The sequence below is a fragment of the Metarhizium brunneum genome, chromosome 2 (genome assembly GCF_013426205.1).
Source record: "Metarhizium brunneum chromosome 2, complete sequence".
NCBI classification, from domain to species: domain Eukaryota; kingdom Fungi; phylum Ascomycota; class Sordariomycetes; order Hypocreales; family Clavicipitaceae; genus Metarhizium; species Metarhizium brunneum.
In genome coordinates this window covers 3,122,251-3,139,954 of record NC_089423.1, presented here as the reverse complement: position 1 = coordinate 3,139,954, position 17,704 = coordinate 3,122,251, and the positions used below count along the sequence as shown (strand labels likewise).

Sequence of the window (17,704 nt, the reverse complement as noted above, 5' to 3'; positions counted from 1 at the left end):
ATGGCCCCGTTTTATACGTCGAGTGAAGGCATTTGAAGTTGAATAGGTAGAATCATTGGCTGGCCTGGCGAAGCTTGATCCTGTCGCCATGAATAATTTCTGGGTCGCTGTACAACTTCCGGTCCTGTGTTTGCCCTAGTTGTTTAGTGACGGGTTTTGGTGCCTTCCAGGTCTTTGTCCTTCGACAAACCCATCGCTGGGTCCTCGATACTTATTTCATTCTTCAAATCACTTATCAATTTGACGCGCTTGAGTTTTGGACATTCGCCGCCATCTAGCTTGAACTTGCGTTTCTGCGATATGACTTGACTGGGTACAACCTTGAGATGGGGTTGAAAGTCTGTAACTCTTGGTAGATTAAAGAAAGTCTCTTCTGACTTGTCTGTAACGAAACCAGAAGAGATATCAGCTATTATTTTCTGACTGGCCGCACTTGCACTGCTGATAGTCGTGGTTGTCTTTCTACTCTCTAGTATTGGGCCTAATTCGGTTTCGGTTTCGTTGCTCTGGTGCTGCGCAGTAATCGATTCTTGCGATGAGAATAAGCTATTTGCCTTCAAAATGGGACGCACTGCCATCGCAATTCTTCGTCGCTTCTGCTCCTGTTCAATGGAAGGTGGTGACGAGGGAGAGTGAGCTTCAGTAGGGCTTTGAACTTGAACTCTCTTTGGCCCGAACTCTGAATTGCTATTCTGGGTTGTAAGAATCTCATCATTCTCAGTACTCATTACTCTGTCGTTTTTTGAGTTTTCGCTCTGGTTGTAGTTTGGATCCATTAGTTGACCGGGTTGAAGCTGATCTATAGTCCGTGGCGGAGTGACCACATTGCTATTAGCCTGAGGGAGATTGATTCCCAACTGTTGTTTAACCCAAGTTTCCTGTATTCCAAGATCAGTCGATGCAGAATCAAGCATGCTGCTGACTCGTGAAAATTTTGCCAGTTGCTCGCTACATCCATCAATCTGCGATGGCAACTGTTGAAGGGTTCTCAACTTTGATCTAATTGAGTCGACTATTTGAATATCAGAATGCCATCTTTTCTGAAGATCGGTAGTTTTCGAGACTTCTTTCTCCAGCTGCAAAATCTTGTCTTGCAGAGATGCTGCTGCGTCATTTTGTTCATCGTGCTGGCTAGGTTTCCCCTGGTTCGCCACTCTTGCCTCAGACCGTACCAAGTGTTCACTTATTGAGACAACAAGGCCTTCTAGGCTAGCAAGTAGTCTCTGGGTTTCTTCAGGGCTGTACCCGGCATTCAATCTCTCCAAATGCAGGTTCTGGTCCAGCGAGCTCTGAACGCGGTCTATGATTTGCTGCCATGCAGCTTTAGTCTCATCGTCTCTGGTTGCCATTGTAGTGTTGAGGGAATCAAGTTTTGAAAGGCACGTGTGTCCAGACGCAATTACGATTTTCTCCAAGTCCTCAGTCCTGTCATTACCTTCATTTAGCAGACGAACAACATCTTTTTTCCATGAATCTCGCTCCGCGTTGATGACGTCCCGCTCTTTAGTAAACCAGGTGGTCATTTCTTCACCAATATGCTGGCAAAGCTCCCGGTTTGAAGTGACATCACCATGCACAGTGTCAAGTTTCCTGATAGAGTCGTAGATTTCAGCTGCAAATTGGCCTTGCATATTTGTCTGCTGCTTAGTTAAGTCGCTCAATGCAGTACGCATAAATGCGAGTTCCGCCTGGCAGTCATTTCTGGTACCCACGAGCGTCTCATATGTGCAGCTTTGTGCGCCACCAATATCGGCAAGTGCAGAGAATACACTACAAATTAGTATTTGAAAGAAAGGGTTAAGAAGAGTGCTCACTCTGTTGAGATTAGCTCATGGAGACCTTCCACCAAGGAGCTAATGCCAATCTCCTTGGACGCATTGCTTGCAAGGCCCTTCACTAGCACTTCGAGATTTTGTAGTCTGTCCGAAGTCAATAACAAATATTATGAACTGAGCTCTATTAGCTAACCTGCGACAAACGCTCTCAGATAGCTCAAGCTGCTGAGCCTGATCAACAGTATTTGCAGAGATCGATTCGTGCAATGACTTGACAGTGTTTACTAAATCTCGTGCCTCATCGCTTTGAAGTGGTTTTACCGACATGATTTGGTTCCGTAGGTCGCTTGAAATTTGCCTCTCGGTACAAAGAGCTTGCTCCTGAGCCGATATTCTTTCCTGGAGACGCGCAATCTCTTCACCTCCTGCCGTGATGTTAGCAAACAAAGAACATATCATGAGAGGTGAAATATGGGTTCAGCTCATACTGGCTTCTACTTCTTTCTCTAGGCCAGATCGCAATTCGTCGAAGCAGTGTCTCATTTGCTCTCTCTTCTCGCGACTATTGGTGAGAGCTGTATCGATTGCCTTTGACTCAGCTACTCGTGTTTCATTTTCCTGCCGAAGTTCTTGGATCGAATCATGATAGAACTCTTTGGCTTGTAGAAATAATCGTTGCTGTTCCAAGATGGCCTCGTTGAGTTTTGTGCGATAGGTCCTGGATTTTTCGGTGAGAATAGCGTCTCGTTCTTTCGTCGAGCGTAATTCTTCTTGCATGGTGGAAAGCCTCTGTGATAACGTCGAGTTTTCGAGTAGAACCTCTGCAACCTTCTCTTCCGAATGCTTTAATTTTTTCTCAGAGTCCTTGCGCCCGGCCTGTTCATTGTCTAACTGATGGCGAGCTTCCGTTAACTTGACGTACTGTCGACGAAGATCTTCTCGTAGTTGGTCTATTTCCAGTCTAGCCTGAGCCTTCTCCTCTTCCGCAATATTGATACACTCGTTCCAGTACTGTGCGACTTGTTGCATAAGCATCTTCTTTCGTCCAGGTTCTTGTTGAGATCGATGCTTGTTTATGCCGCTTCTCTTTCTGGAGATGTTGCTCGTGCGGGACCCCGAACGATGGGCAAAATCTCCATCGTAAGCATTTGCACCAAAAAGCTCTTCTGGCTGAGGAATCAATTCATGGTGCTCGTCACTGAGTGGATGACGTGACTTGTTGGGTGTGACACGGTATGGACCTTCTAAATCACCACAAGTACTGACGGATGATGGACGGGGTTGGCCTTGGTCTTTTCTTATATTGGTGATATTTGTTGGGCGGTCCCCTCGAGAGTTGTCCTTGGAGTACCTTGCATTGAGCAATATGGGCAATTCGTCGGATAGTTTCTTTGGGCTGCCTTGAGCTGACATTGGTAGGTTTGGCAGACGATGTTTGGCTTGACCCGGCTTTTTCTCTTGCTGCTTCCCTGCAAAGTCATTAATTTTAGGACGATTCAGTGCTTGGTGTTGCCAATGAAACCCGGGGTCTTCTTGGACAGGACACTGGTCCACAGTATTCATGGCAGTGGAAGAGAAGTAAGGCGCCTTGTCAGTGTGAGCTACAGGGGCTTTTGGAGACATGGTAAATGGCAAATGGCTTTGCAGTCCTGAGTGAAGGATTTGGTTCGTGTATATTATAGTTTTGTCTTGATGGACGAAATTGACAGCGTTCAAGGGATAAAGTGTGCGTTGTTTGACACGAAAAAAAAAAAAAAAAGATTGAGGGCTCCTTCCCTTAGATGTTCTATGGCGGGCAGGTACGAACCGTACGATCATGCTCCTGCTAATATCTCCTCGACGTGTTAGGTAGGTTGCAAAAGAAAAGAGGCAGCAGTAAAGAATGCTGTTTCCCTGAATAACCTAGGGTGTTTTGTGTTGGGGGGACTTTCAAAATCTACTTATGGGAGATATTCTGTCCTATGCTAAATTAACTTGTTTTGTTCTCGGCGCCTTTGGACAAAGCAATGGTGGTGCCAATGTTAGCATACGAAACGATTCTCATGAACACACCAGGCATCCTTCAATCCGGAAACAACACATTGATTATAAAAAAGCAGCACTTACGGGAGTGATAAGTCAAGTACTTTTTGGATGCGCCACTGGCTTTCCACCACGTGGGTTCTTGATGCCCGCAGAGTCGGTGAGGTCCAAGTCATGATGGCGACGTAGGCTCTTTGGCAACGTAATGCTGGCTGCCAAGTACATGCTAAAAATAGCAATTTCATGGAGTGTGGTGGACGATTTGGCTGGCCCTTGCGTGAATTTGAGTTCTCTTATCGACTGCCTGACGGTGAGCCAAGCTTTCACGGGACCTGCTGCTCATGTCGGCGCTTCACGTCGTACTTGAAGCTTCAGTAGCACGACATTGCACACGCCAACTCGCCAGGGGTGTTCAAAATCGGCACACCTTGAATTTAGGCCCCTGCTTCATGTCCTGGTAATAATAGTGACGACAAGGTTGGCCTTTCAACCCCCAGAAGAAGAATGTGCACCATTGGCTCCCCATTGGCATCTCATCGGTGGGTCGACAGGGGAGAGTGCTGGTGCTCGGCGCTTCGCTCCCACACAGAGCCAATCATCTGGCTGCCGTGGCTTGAGCACGTCTCTTGAACGTCTCTTTTGAGTGACGGCCCACGAAAATCGGAGCTAGGGTCCGTCTTTAGCATCCAATGAATTCTTCGGCGGCTGGTGATACAACAGCTCACTGCCGGCAGCGCATGCAGGATACATCAGCGTCTCGGCAATGAGGGGCAGTTCAACGGTACGGTGCACGGAGTCTGGAAGTGAAAAGGTTAGGAGAGCCTGTGTTGTCGCAAGTTGTGCCTTGCCCATTTATATTTGGGTTAATCGCCTATCTGCTTCTGTTTTATACAATAATATTCTGTCCTGCTACACCAAACGATACTCGGATATCACAATAACAGTACTGAGCGCTTGCATCTTCTTTCCAACACTGGCTTATGTCGCCATGGCTACTACGACTCACCCGTTCCCATTGCCAACATATGCCAACCCTGGCTATGACGGCACCAAGGGAGGAGACATTGGCAACGGAGGCGACAGTTCCACGAGCTCCATGGGCATTTCGACCGGCGGCTTAGTTGCTATTGTTGTCATCGTCTTTGTTGTCGCTATAATCGGAGGTATGCAAAATTTTCCCCCACCCGGCTTGCAGTCGCTAACCTCCAAAACCCCAGTCTGCACCGCGATCCTGTTCTTCATTGCTAAGAAACGCGAGTGGAAAGCAAGTGAAGTGCTCAGACATTCCGTCAAGAAAGTTGTCGCTGCCATCACGCCCAGACGAACAGAATTCCCAAACTCGGTGAAACGATCAATGAAAACATCGAAACGAGACAGGAGCACTTTGAGCGACGATGATGTCCCCCCTACACCTCGGCTTCGTCCAGAAGACCTGGAAAAGGGACGTGTGTCAGGCAAAGTACAAAGCAAGTGTCCAAAGTAGTTCGCCAAGGTGATATAGGCGGCTGGGATGATTGGTATGCGAATTATGGAGAATGACCATGAGGATCTATTGGGATATCTAGAATTTCAGCAATCAAAAGATAGCATTGTGACGCGGTCGTGGTACAAGACTTCACATTCTCCTGAATGTGTTGGAGCTGGCACTCCTCCGCTCGCCTCTTTGCTGTTGTCGAGGGGATGGCTGGTCTTGTTCTTGTAGCTTCTTCTTTTTCGATTCAGGAATAAATGTAACCTGACGCTCGCCGCCGATATCGCCCTGCCGTGCCTTGGTGACCCGTCCTGATTTCTGTATCCGCGACCCTAGGGCGGTGTCTCTCAAAGGCTGACCTTCGTTTTGCGTAGATGATACCCTCATCGTTATGTCATTCCCGGATTTGCTCGAATTACGTATCTCGTCTTCGCTTCCAGATTCGTCATCAGAGTCCTTGGCTTGGTAACGGGTTGGAGCCTTAGGATCCACAGGCTGCTCAATTTGTGCACTGGGGTTGAGCAACTGGAATGTCTTGCTAGTCTCGTCCACCACGAACTCTTCATCCTCGAAGACCGCTGCGAAACGGTCGTCTCCCAAAATACCGGCATTAGTGTCGACCTTTTCTCTGTTCTCCTGCTTCTTGAGAATCTTGTCAACCAATTTCTGGTTGACCTTGACCTTCTTGGTGCCCCGGATTCTACTGGCACGCTCCTTCTCGACTTTGTCCTTGACGCGTTTCATTCTCTCTTCTTCCCAGGCGTAGGGGTTGACAATCAACTTAGCTTGCTCATAAAGCTTGGAAGCGACAAAATATCCGTGCATATATGGCCGCAGGAGGTTCGTCTTGCCGATCAAATGAGCTAGACTCAACTGTTTCAATTCTGGCAGAGTCAAGAACTTGTAGTTGTCGTATGTCTCGGTATGTACCTCCTCTGCCATTTCTTCCACCATGCTGTCGAGGAATACGCACCATTTCGGTGCTGGACCAAGCTGAGGGATGAAGAATGCGTGTTGTTGCTTGCCCTCGTTAGCAGTGAGGAGCATGCCGGTATTTTTGCACCATGCCACATCATTGATATCCACGACAGGCTCGACTGACGTCCAAGGCTCGCCAGTTGCCTCATCCCAAAGCTTAATAATGCGCTTATCGGCTGACATGATTTTCTTCTCCTGTGACGAATTCGTCATGTGAAAGAGTTTCTTAACTGGAAAGCCATATCCGTGATCCTTCTTGAGTAGAGCCACCGGACGGCGCAAATCGAAGAGTTGAACCATGCCGGTTGAAGAACCGGTGGCGAGAGACAATCCCGACGAGCTAAAATCTAATGCCGTGATCTCGCCGTCGTGCCCAGCTAGCAATGCGACTCGGGATTTCGTCCGTGGGTCCCAGAATTCAACAGTGCCTATAGACGTCCCAAATGCCATAAGATTGTGCGTGTTTTCTGCATTTGCGGCGACATTGACACTTCCAACGCCAATACCACCCTGCAACCCGCCTCCAGTCAATTCGTCGTCACCGCCAACCTCGATTTGGTATGACTTCATGAAACGCCCCTGCTCCAAATTCATCCGGAAGACTTCGCCTTTCCCTTCTGAGTCCAAACCGACCGCAGGAACTAAAGCTTCCGTAGCATGGCAATCGTAAAGCACACCACGCCCGTATCTTGGGAGTCGGACCTCGTAATGGCACCCCATTGGCGTGTGGAATTCGAGTCTTCGATCAGTTTGGAGATGTAACGATTTAGAGTAGTCAGAGGAAAGGAGAATAAATGAATGATTCAGAGAATTTGTATGGCGGGTAAAGGACAAAGAAAGCTGTGGGAGGTTATGAACGTGTATCTGCGGTTTGTAGGTGCCGGTGCTCATTGCCCATTCTCCATCTTCGCTCACCCGAATGCAGTTGCTAGCTTCTTCGAATTCGAAATCCTGGAGGAGTTCAACGCGGTTCTGATATTCCGGGTCATTTTTCAAACTTCGCTTCCGTCTGCGAGCAAGCCAGTCTGGGAGCGGTCGGGCAGTAGATGCACCCGAGATTGTGTAGACAGGGACGGTCCCGGGATTGGAGAGCTTCATGGTGAATGGGTTGAATGTTTCCGGATCATCGGTATGCTCTCTGATATCCTCGATATCTTTGCGAACGTTTGCGTGCGTCAAATGGACGGCAAAGTTGGTTGGTGTCTCGTTCCGCGGAATTTGCGTCAAGATAGTCGAAAAATCCCACCAACGATAACGATATCAGGAAAAAAAAAATCAAGGTGACAGTCCCCGGTGAAGAATTAATAAGTCCCCACTGTTCTCGGTGAAGGGCCCCACCGACGGAGGTGAGTGTCCTAAATGCTAATGGCACTTTCCCTGTCACCGTCACGCTAGGAAACAGCTGAGGCACTCTCACTGGACACCCCCAGTTTTCGTGAGACCCTCCACTCTTACGACGTCAAAGTTACCACGGGGCAGCGCAACACCGCCTTCGCTTTGACTTTTCATCTTCTTTGCGGCAGCTCCTCGGCCCTGGACCTTTACATAACAGGGATTACTGCATATTGTACCTCAAGCTTCCTTTTGCGGCGCCAATCAAACCCTCAGCGACAACGCGGCTCGTTTCTCTCCGATCCGAAAGAGGTATCGCGACCTGGGCTCAGCGGGCTGAACAACAACCTCCGCTGAGATGGAGCCAGTGCAGCTGCCGGATCAGGGAATCGCATGTTGTAAATAGGATATTTTCTTTACAAACCAAAGGGCTGCGAAGCAAGACTGGCCTCGTAGCCAAGCTCTTGGACATCTCCGCTCCTGTTCGTCTCACCATTGCCGTTCTGCTCGCTGGAACATCTAACAATTCATGTGGTATTCATAGGCTAGTCGCAAGCGCTTTACAAACGAAGTAACCGAAATGGATGCTGCCGAATATGACACCAATATCCTCGTCGTGGTGCGTGCATGGCCGAGAGTCCCACCATGGGGGTTACGAGAACTGATCTGTGTGACAGAACAACATCGCTTCGATTTCCTTTCGCGTGTACGAACCGTCTTCAGACCAGTCCTCGAGTTTTGGCCTGGCGGCCATTGATATTGAGAACTCTTTAAGAGAAAAGGGTCACATCGTTTATTACGACGCCAGCAGACGGGGTATATGGCACTTCAGAATAGTCGGCAAGGAGGGAAGTGATGAAGTCAGTAGTCAAGAGCTAGATTCATCTCTTAGCTTGCGTGGCTACTCACTTATTGTAGGAGAAGAGGGGTCTTTTGAGCCAAGCAGTCTTCCGAGGCCTCGATCACAACAACCACAGACAGGACATACACCCACCAGTTCAACTTCAAGCGCGTCTGCTTTGGATCAGTCGCAGCGCTATGCGCCAACTGCGACATCACATCTTGGGCCACCTGGACTGCAAGAGCAAGACTCAAAGGGGCACACTTCCGTAACTGACGCGAAGTTAGTGCAGGGAGGGTCATCATCTCCCAAAGCTTATGAGAGCTTCGTCGTCGCGACCCTCTTAACGATACAGTCAGCCTTCTGCCGCCACACAGATTCTATTCCTCTAAACTACCGAACCGTGTTACTTTCACAGGATGCTCTAGAAAATGATGGGTCTTTCGATGTGGTCACAGAAAAAACTCCTACAATCGGCACATTTAGCGCCTACCTAACAACCACAGGTGTCCTTGTAGTTTGCATGGGCATCTCAATATGTCGAGGTCTATTGTCCTATGGCGACATGCTCAACCAAGCTTCGGACATACCTGGACAGCAAATTCTTGCGGCTCCATTTGGTGTGATTGCCAGCAACCAGCCCGCTGCCCAGTTTGATGGTGGTACAGCGAGTATGGCTCAAACACCAAACACACAAGCATTGAGTCTTCGAGGAGCTCCAGATATTCACAATTCGCTTTGGAAGCAAGCATGCCTGAAATTTTTGCAACTCCGAGGTGTTGCCCAATCAAAATTAACAGATTGTTTCTGGATAAATTTACTCATATCTAAACCCAAACTTCAAGATGCAAAGAGCGATGTTAAGAGATCGCCGATGCCTAATCCTACCATCATGATTCCTTGGCCGAGCCCGCTGTGCTTTAGGAAGCGTCCTGTTGAGGTGTCATCCACAAGTCGAGTGGGTGAGACAATACTCCGGGGTCATGAAGAAAGCCACGACCCTTTAGGTAATGCACAGTCTTGGTTTAGTTCCACACCTGAGCGAGACGAGAAGATATCCAAAAGAAAGGCAGAACGCGTGGCAACATCAAGTGAGGGCTTCGGTGGCGATTCTAGACCTACAAGGCTAAACGGGCAGTCTCCTCTAACATTGAGACGGCCCAGTACAGCCGCAGCCGGCTCAATGTATCCTACTCCGCCTGACGCCTTACAAAATGCAAATGGAGTAACGCCCTCTCTTGATGGTACGCTGTCAAGCCCGGGAAATCCTTTGTCTGCCGCGGCTGTGCCAGAAATCGATAACAATGGGTCAGTCTCCATGGCGATGGGGGACTCTTTCGAGCCTGTACGAGATTTCTCCGAGTCTAAAAGGCAAAGAAGCGACAGCAATCTTCTTGGCGAAGCTGACCACATGTTTGGCGACATGGGCCAAGATATGTTTGGTGATAACGACATCACAGAGGCTGACTTCAACTTTTTTGATGAGGAGCCCGAGGACATTGATCTCGAAGCTGCATTGGATGAGATGGGCGATGCAACCACGGCCGCAATTATTGGTGCAGAGGAGCATACAGCTGATGAAGAAATATCGAATTCCAGGGAGCCTATAAAGGAAGAACCAGAGACCGAGAAGGATGCTGGTGGATTCACGAAACCCGAGCTGCGCCACGCCATCAGCGTACAAAACGATCATGCGATGCCGCGAGGAAGAGAAAGTCGGCCCGTTTCCATGAAACGAGAGTCTAGCCCATTCGACCCTCATACTGTTTTCAAACGAGTTTGTGCATCATTGGCGGCACCTGAAAAGGACGGCACCATTGCCACAGACACCAATCGCATGACCAAAATATTTGAAAAGATGGACTTTGACCCAACACTTCCTATGATCAACAAGAAATATGAACAAGGTGGCCAATTTGACTACAGCATGAGCACAGCCGTTGGAAATTCAAGGCTGGACCATGGCGTGTTGCCGGAAACCGATTACTTAAAGCGCCATGGTAAGCTACACAGAGGATCGCAAGATCACAAATTATATACGAAGTCGCTTATGGGGCCCCTCTCCGGCCTTGAGCGGCCGATCTCTGGCCGTAGCCCTACAAAATTGGACACACAGATGTCGGATGACGAACAAAGCAGCACTGAGTCTGACCAAGACGACTCTAGTTATACGAGTGACGAGCCAACGTCCCCACCGAAGTCTAGTGTAAAGCAGGCGCCAGTGGAGGAAGATGCTGTTTCACAGGTTGCCTCTTTAAAGGAACAAGATGTGATTGAGGAACCGGACCATCAACTTGCGATTGAGCTCCCGCGTCTATCCAAGCCTGAAACACCAGAGTTGCCTCTTTCGATGCTTTTTTCAGATCCTGAGCCCCTTGCCCTGGAGCTCTCTCTTGGTGATGAGGATCTAATTCAGGCAGCCCAAATATTGACCGAACAGGCCGCCACAGGCTCCTTGGATCTTTGCAATACCGACCATCCCGCCAACACCTCGATAATAAGTCAAGGCCGAGCAACTCTACTCAGTGACGCCAGGACAGCACTTCAGCAACTTCGAGAGGCTCTCTCTGTCTTTCTACGGGGCGTGGAGCCTGTTCGCCTCAAGGCATTTTTAGATATTCAAGATGTACTCTTACAAGGTCAACCCAGGATGCAACCACGTCCCATACCTGGGAGAGACGCGAATGCCGAGCAGATCCGCCCCAGCAATCTTTATCAGATTCCGGGACCACATTTGGAGGTTCGCAGGTCAGATGCAAAACTCTCAGTCCTGCCCTCAGCTGTTGCATTTTGGGAAAGCTTAGGGCTGGCGCCATCTTCAGGCAGCAAGGACATAACCGCAGTCTGCGTTTTTCCGGGATGGAAGGGGATGGTCGATAATGCCAAAACATTCTTGGGGCGGATCAAGAGTGTTTACGAAGTTCTGAGACTCGGATCTTTCGAGAACATGGCCCTAGCGTCAGAGATGGATTCTGGTCTTCTCCCGTACGAAATGGACCGTATTTCAACTTCTCCCGATGCCACATTGACGGGGCACGGCTCAGCTTTGATAGGCACAATGGAGACGTTGCGAGCTTCACTTTCCAACTTGACTGTTTCGGACACGAACGTTGTTGTTTACTTCGTCTATTCCCCAAATAATCCTGGCACCATAGTCGAGGCCTGTGCAGCATTTCAGCGTTTCTTTGATTCATATCAGAAGGACTTGGCTGCAAAAAAGGAAACTGCGACAAATGAGCTCGTTCTACAGCTCGTCTCGTCTGACTTGCTATCTTCGCCAACTTCAGTGGTGGTGACTCCCTCTGTCGATCTCGTGAGGCTCTGCATGGAGACGTATGACCGGTGTACCCTCTTTGGCGGACCAATGCCTGCCCCAGCCATTCGGCTAGAACAGCCTCTTCCACGAATCATTGACTTCAAGCTTAACACACAACCTTCCGTGTCTCTCATCAGAGAAAACTCGTGCATTCACGTTGCTTATGCTCAGACTGTGGATGGGCGTTGGGTGACGACTGCTTGGACAGACGATCGCGGTAACCAGCAAGCGACTGCCTCGTACTGCTTGGGACGGAAAGGCAGGCCACTGTCCACGTCCATGAGTGAGGTAGCCTATGAGATCTGGCAATCTACTCTGGACCTAATCTCGGCATGGACAGTGCACTGGCGAGTTATAATCACGAAGTGCGGGCCAATGGATCAACAAGAAATCGATTCCTGGGTCAATTTGGCGCACACAGAAACCAGGCTCCAAGTGACAATGATCCTGATGACGGTTGATACAGATCCGTGGCTACAGCTGGTTCCTCCTGTGGTCAAGCTACCACATGCGTCGGTGCCTTTCTACACGACGCCAGTTTCGACGCCGCAGGCGAACATCGTATCGCCGGAGCAAAGTGCCACTCCAGCAACTCCAGCGAATGTGACTGCTGCAACCCCCGGGGGAGGAGAAGCGGGAGCGGACACTGAAACCGATGCGATTCTTGCCGATGTCACAGACCAGACTTGGGGGGCCATTGTTGGCCACCGACTGAATAATTCCCTGGGCGTAACGGACTTGTATCCAGCGCTGGTCAGCGGCTTCCTGATTAAGAGGACAGGCGCGCGAGCTGAAGACGTGCCGATAGCCATGGAAGTTAATCTCATACACACGGAAGCCTTCCCGAGGTCATACGAACCCCTTTTGAGGGAAATGCTCAGCTACTTTAGAGGGCTTGCGACCCTATCGAGAGCCAGGGGGATGGTGTCAAGAGAAACGGACGTTCGTCCATGGCATATTGCCGCAGCCGAAAAGGCTGCCCGGGCCATGTATCTTCTCATGTGATTTTGTAGCCCAAGTCGGGCATTTGATATTATTCAAGCAAAGAGTCACGACATGTAGATGAAGGTGCATTGGGGCGGGGTTGTTTTATTGGCGAATTGCATGGCGTTTTGAGGGCTTGCACAAGACATTTTTTTGTATGAGTCAGTTTCGAGGGACAAGGGGGGAGAATTCACGGGTACGATGTGAATGTACAAAAAAAATACTTTAAGCTAGGGCATGATGATACCCAAAGCCTGTTGTGTTTGTAGAAACTGTGATGTCGGTTGATGAATACATACGTGGCTCAGGCTGCGGTGGTCCATTAGATTGACAATCGACATCTCAATGTTGGCGGCCGAAGGCTGAGTCCTCCCGCAATGACGCATTGGAACCAGAATCATCGAATTGACTCAACCATGCATCCCACAGATCCTCCCCCAGACAGCCAATGAATTCTAAAGCTATGCCGCAGATGAGTCAACCTTGCAACTGAACCATGTCGTTGTCGGTGTCTTGCATCAGCCCCGATCTGGTGTGTGGCAAAGTCTCGGCAAGGGTAAATATGGAGCACCAGTCGAGTCGAAGTTGAACCTCGCTGAGCAAGACAGGACCAGGACTCGAAACGGCAGACAGCTAAACCACCGGAATCTTCAAACCAAACAACTTTGGCTTTATGGGGAAAGCATTCACCACCCCCTCTACACGCATGTATCCCATACAATGGAACCTGCGTCCCTGACAAGTCTCCCAGATGACTTGCTGCTCGACATTGTCGAATACCTCGACACGGCCCGAGACACATCACATCTCGGGCGAGTCGCCAAACACACGCACCGTCTCGTCCAACAGGCAGGATGGAAAACGTTTGTCAAGACGAGATTCCCGTCCTTGAGGGTGCCACACGGCAACGGGTGCTCATGGAGCGACGCTGCCGATACAATTTCCTACCTCGACCGATGCTGGGACAAGCGCGCCATCCAGCTCAGCCTATTCAGAACCCAGCCACAGCCGCGGACAAAGGACGCACCCCGACAGCCGAGGCAGGCGATTGACTTTCATGGCATTGTTGATGCTCATTACATGCCGTCCTTGGATGAGGAGGTTGTTGCCTGGGGGGCCGGTGAGGATCTCCATGTGCGATGGGGCCGCGATGCCACGCAGACGTGGAAGAGCGTCCTCGGGGCGAGCACGAGCACGAAATACGCCCCCGGCACGGGCGACGCCACGTGCTTGAGCATCATTGAGAGGCGTGCCGGGCTTCCAGAGGTTGTGGTCGGGCGAGCGAACGGGGACGTCCAGGTTCTCTCGGCCGCGAACAACAAGTCCTTTGGCCAGCCGACCAAGACGGTCATCAAGTTGGACGGGCGGCAAGACGCGCACTCACAGACGCCGTTTAGCATTTCCCCGGGCCGCCTGGCCGTCTCCTGCACGGAATGGCAGCCCGACACAGACATGCTGGCGACCTGCCGAAGCTCGCATCTTCACCTGTACAACATCCCCCCTGAAAGGGACGCGGACCCCAAACCACTTGCCTACCATGACTTGTCCAAAGGCCGGCCCGGCAACGAGGAGTCTCTGATTCGAGACATCAAGTTTCTGGGAAGAACTAACATTGCCGTGGCCCTGGGGGCAAGCTCGCAGCCCATTCAGTACGGCACCATCCGCCCTACGGGGGTGGACTTTATGCCGGCGTCACGCAACCCCGACGCATGCGACATACGAGACGGCAGGCTTGAGCTCACGGCACCCGGGGAGGTGACGAGCGTGTGGTCGATACAGGCGGTCGGGCACAGGGCAAACAGCAACCTCCTCCTGAGTTCCTGGCACGACGGGTCCTTCCGGCTGATGGATGTCCGGACGCCCTCGCCCTACGACGCCATATACAGGGACAATTTCCAGCCGTACCACGCCGGCGGGCCCCTGCTCGTCTACGGAACAGAGAGGTTTGTCTCCGGGAACAACACCGCCCCGACACTGAGGCTCTTCGACTTCCGCTTCCCCAAGCCGTACTTTCACTCCACGGCCCTGCCGTGTTCGCCGCGCGAGCCTCGGCCCAGAGTCGCGTGTTCGTCCGGAAAGCCGCTCGACGACACGACTGCGGTTTGGAGGTGCGAGCCCGGGAGTAGTCGCCGGTGCAACTGGCACGCGGCCATGGAGTCGCCCTGCTTCAGGCAAGACACCACCCTCTGGCTGGGGCACCGCGGCATGGACCGTGTCTTCTCGCTGGCAAAGGCGTCGGATACATCAGACAAGTTCTACCTGGGGCTGCGGGGAGCCATTGCGGAGGCGCAGCTGGTTTTGGAACAGGATGTCCCTACTCGCCGGCAGAGTGTGCCTCGCTGTCCCGCCGGCTGGCGAGTGTCTGCGGCGCCAAACGCAGCCATGGCAGACACAGGCATCAGCTTGTCCACGAGCAGTGTGCACGGGGGGACTCATGGGGATTTACACAACGGCATGCCTGAGATGCTGTACCACTATGATGGGTCGCAAAGGAAACAAGGGGTTCGTGAATTATTAGAACCCCCGGAAGGAACGCGGTTTGACACTGCTTGGAGACAGCAGGTGGCGGCTAGGCATAGGGGACACTCATCGAGGGGGCTGTAGAAGCATATCATATTGGAATGGGCGAATTTGGGCCTTTTTTTTATATGACATGGGGCGTTTGGGCTTAGATTATACGCTGAACATTGCGGCACAGGTGGCAGAGTGAGGTAGAAAGGCGGTATAAAGTAAAAGACACGGTTCAAATCAAAAGTGTATTGGTGTATTGTATATAGAGACGGCATTTCGTTAAACCGCATGTAAAGGAAATCTTACAACTTGGACTCGGGGACAATAAGGGCTGATCTCTCCTTGAAGGCTTGCTCAGCTTCCTTCTCAATACGCTTCACCAGCACATCACACGTGGGGACGTCGTGAATGAGACCCATGACAGGGCCGGTGGTCCAGACCTATCATCACCGCAAGTTAGCACACAAAACGAACTCTCATGACACACATGTGAATGGAACTGGGTTTGTCCCAGCGGGAGGGTAAAACATACACCGTGCTCTGGGTCACCATTGACAAACACCTCCTTTCCTCGCTTGCCGCTAACCAGAGGCGCGATTTCGCTAAACTCGCCGGATTGGCTCTCCTTTTCAATCTTGAGCGCGTCGAGGGCAACCTTATTCTTGAACAGGCGGCTGGTGTTGCGCCACCTTCTCAGCAGCAGAGTGGTGTCGTGCTCATCGCTCTTGACAATGGCCTCTTTGATGTTCTGGTGCACCGGGGCCTCGACGGTAGCCATGAACCGTGTGCCCATGTTGATACCCGACGCACCAAGCAGCAGGGCAGCGGCCAGGCCGTGGCCATCGGCAAAACCGCCACTAGCAATGAAGGGGACCTTGAGGGTCTGACGGGCTCTACCCAGCAAAATGAAGTTGGTGATGTCGCTCTCGCCAACGTGGCCGGCACACTCGAAGCCGTCAATGGACAGGAAGTCGACGCCAAGCTTAACGGCGCTCTGGGCATGGCGAATGGTAGTGCACTTGTGGAGGACAATGATGCCGGCCTTCTTCAGTTGCTTGATGACAGGGCCGGGAGAGTTGCCTGCCGTCTCGACAATCTTGATACCCTCGTCAATGATGGCCTGGGCGTAGGCACCGTAGTCCGGAGGGACCATGGCGGGGAGGAGAGTGATGTTGACGGCGAAGGGCTTCTTGGTAAGGGTGCGGCAGCGGCGGATTTCGTCGCGGAGGGCTGCGGGCGTAGGGAAGATGAGGGCCGTAATAATGCCTAAACCGCCGGCGTTGGAGACGGCCGAGGCGAGGTCTGCGGTACCGATGTGCATCATGCCGCCTTGGACGACGGGCACTGCGTAAAACGTTAGCACTTGGGGCATCTTGTGGGTGACACGAGGCATGTGAGAGGCACTGCCATGATGGCCGTGGTGAATAGTTGCTCTCTGAAGCCTCAGAATTCAGAAGACACATACCGCGGATGCCCAGCCGCTTGGTCAACTCGGTAACAATAGGCATGGTCGCTTCGTTACTCGGCGTACGGGTTCGTAATGTTGCTCGATAGTGAGGATGGCACTGAGGCTCGTGACGACAACCAGATAGCTGTCGCAGTACCTGTGGTGGTGTTTCCTTATGCCGACAGACAAGCACGCTAGCTCAAGTGTATATAATGGTGTATTAAGGACAAAAAAGGCCAAAAAATCTATATTTAAAGAAAATAGACAGGAATCTCTCAGGTAAAAATACAACAGCACTCTAGGGACAAAAGATCTGTGGTCTTGTTGCGTGACCGAATGACCACGGCAGTCCTGCTTCATTATTGGCCCGAGCCAGCTGAGCCGAGGTTGCGACAGGCACCACTCCACATTGGCTCCAGTCGACGCCGCATCCCCAGGTGGGCAAGTGCAGTGAGCCATGGACACGGAAGGGGCACGCCGCCCACGCCGCACAACCAGACGCCAGGACAGCCAAGCCCCACCCCTTGCTCAGGCACCATTTTCTACCATTTCTATGCGGCCATCTCACATGCTAGCGGATTTCGGACCATCTACCATTTGCGGAGGACCGTCCGCCTCCTCCAGATCCCCAATGACCCAGGACCGTTCGCCAGGCAGGGCTTTTCAGTAAACCCCGAGCCTGGTTCACTGGCTCGCTCCCGGACTTGATGAGGAGATCGCATCCGTGATCCCGTCGGCAACCCCCCGCAAATTGCATCATGATAGTAGTACTACACATCGAATGGACCCCGGATCTCGTTTGCGAGCCACGACTGATGGACATGGCGAGGACACCCTGACAGTCGGCATACTGCCTCAGTTGTACTCGGATACGTTGGGCCGTCTCGTACCTTTTTCCTGCCATGCTACGAAGAATCCAGTCTGTAGTACTAGCAGGGACCGTCGCTTTCGCACTCGGCTAGCTCACAGATCCTATCGTCCAACATCGTAGATCCATGGTCAAAGTTTTCCTCACGACGAGAACCCA

General features: G+C 51.4%; 6 protein-coding genes across 6 annotated transcripts; 3 read left to right on the top strand and 3 right to left on the bottom strand.

Moving 5' to 3' along the window:
* Positions 1-143: 143 nt before the first annotated feature.
* G6M90_00g039010 (uncharacterized protein) lies at positions 144-3,398 on the bottom strand (the record flags this gene model as incomplete). The annotated part of the gene is made up of 4 exons (XM_014691771.1): positions 144-1,770; positions 1,815-1,919; positions 1,969-2,200; positions 2,264-3,398. The coding sequence occupies 4 exons, from the start codon at positions 3,396-3,398 to the stop codon at positions 144-146; spliced, it is 3,099 nt and encodes a 1,032-aa protein (XP_014547257.1).
* Positions 3,399-4,785: 1,387 nt separating this feature from the next.
* G6M90_00g039000 (uncharacterized protein) lies at positions 4,786-5,280 on the top strand (the record flags this gene model as incomplete). Its single annotated transcript, XM_014691770.1, has 2 exons — positions 4,786-4,960; positions 5,015-5,280. 2 exons carry the CDS (start codon positions 4,786-4,788, stop codon positions 5,278-5,280), a joined length of 441 nt encoding a protein of 146 aa, XP_014547256.1.
* Positions 5,281-5,412: 132 nt separating this feature from the next.
* Positions 5,413-7,344, bottom strand: ENP2 (Ribosome biogenesis protein ENP2; the record flags this gene model as incomplete). Its single annotated transcript, XM_014691769.1, has 1 exon — positions 5,413-7,344. One exon carries the CDS (start codon positions 7,342-7,344, stop codon positions 5,413-5,415), a length of 1,932 nt encoding a protein of 643 aa, XP_014547255.1.
* Positions 7,345-8,158: 814 nt separating this feature from the next.
* SSN2 (Mediator of RNA polymerase II transcription subunit 13) lies at positions 8,159-12,740 on the top strand (the record flags this gene model as incomplete). The annotated part of the gene is made up of 2 exons (XM_014691768.1): positions 8,159-8,197; positions 8,256-12,740. 2 exons carry the CDS (start codon positions 8,159-8,161, stop codon positions 12,738-12,740), a joined length of 4,524 nt encoding a protein of 1,507 aa, XP_014547254.1.
* A 699-nt stretch (positions 12,741-13,439) lies between these two features.
* Positions 13,440-15,323, top strand: G6M90_00g038970 (uncharacterized protein; the record flags this gene model as incomplete). Its single annotated transcript, XM_014691767.1, has 1 exon — positions 13,440-15,323. The coding sequence occupies one exon, from the start codon at positions 13,440-13,442 to the stop codon at positions 15,321-15,323; it is 1,884 nt and encodes a 627-aa protein (XP_014547253.1).
* Positions 15,324-15,532: 209 nt separating this feature from the next.
* On the bottom strand, positions 15,533-16,738 carry QuiR (NADH:quinone reductase; the record flags this gene model as incomplete). Its single annotated transcript, XM_014691766.2, has 3 exons — positions 15,533-15,670; positions 15,763-16,574; positions 16,696-16,738. 3 exons carry the CDS (start codon positions 16,736-16,738, stop codon positions 15,533-15,535), a joined length of 993 nt encoding a protein of 330 aa, XP_014547252.2.
* Positions 16,739-17,704: the final 966 nt, after the last annotated feature.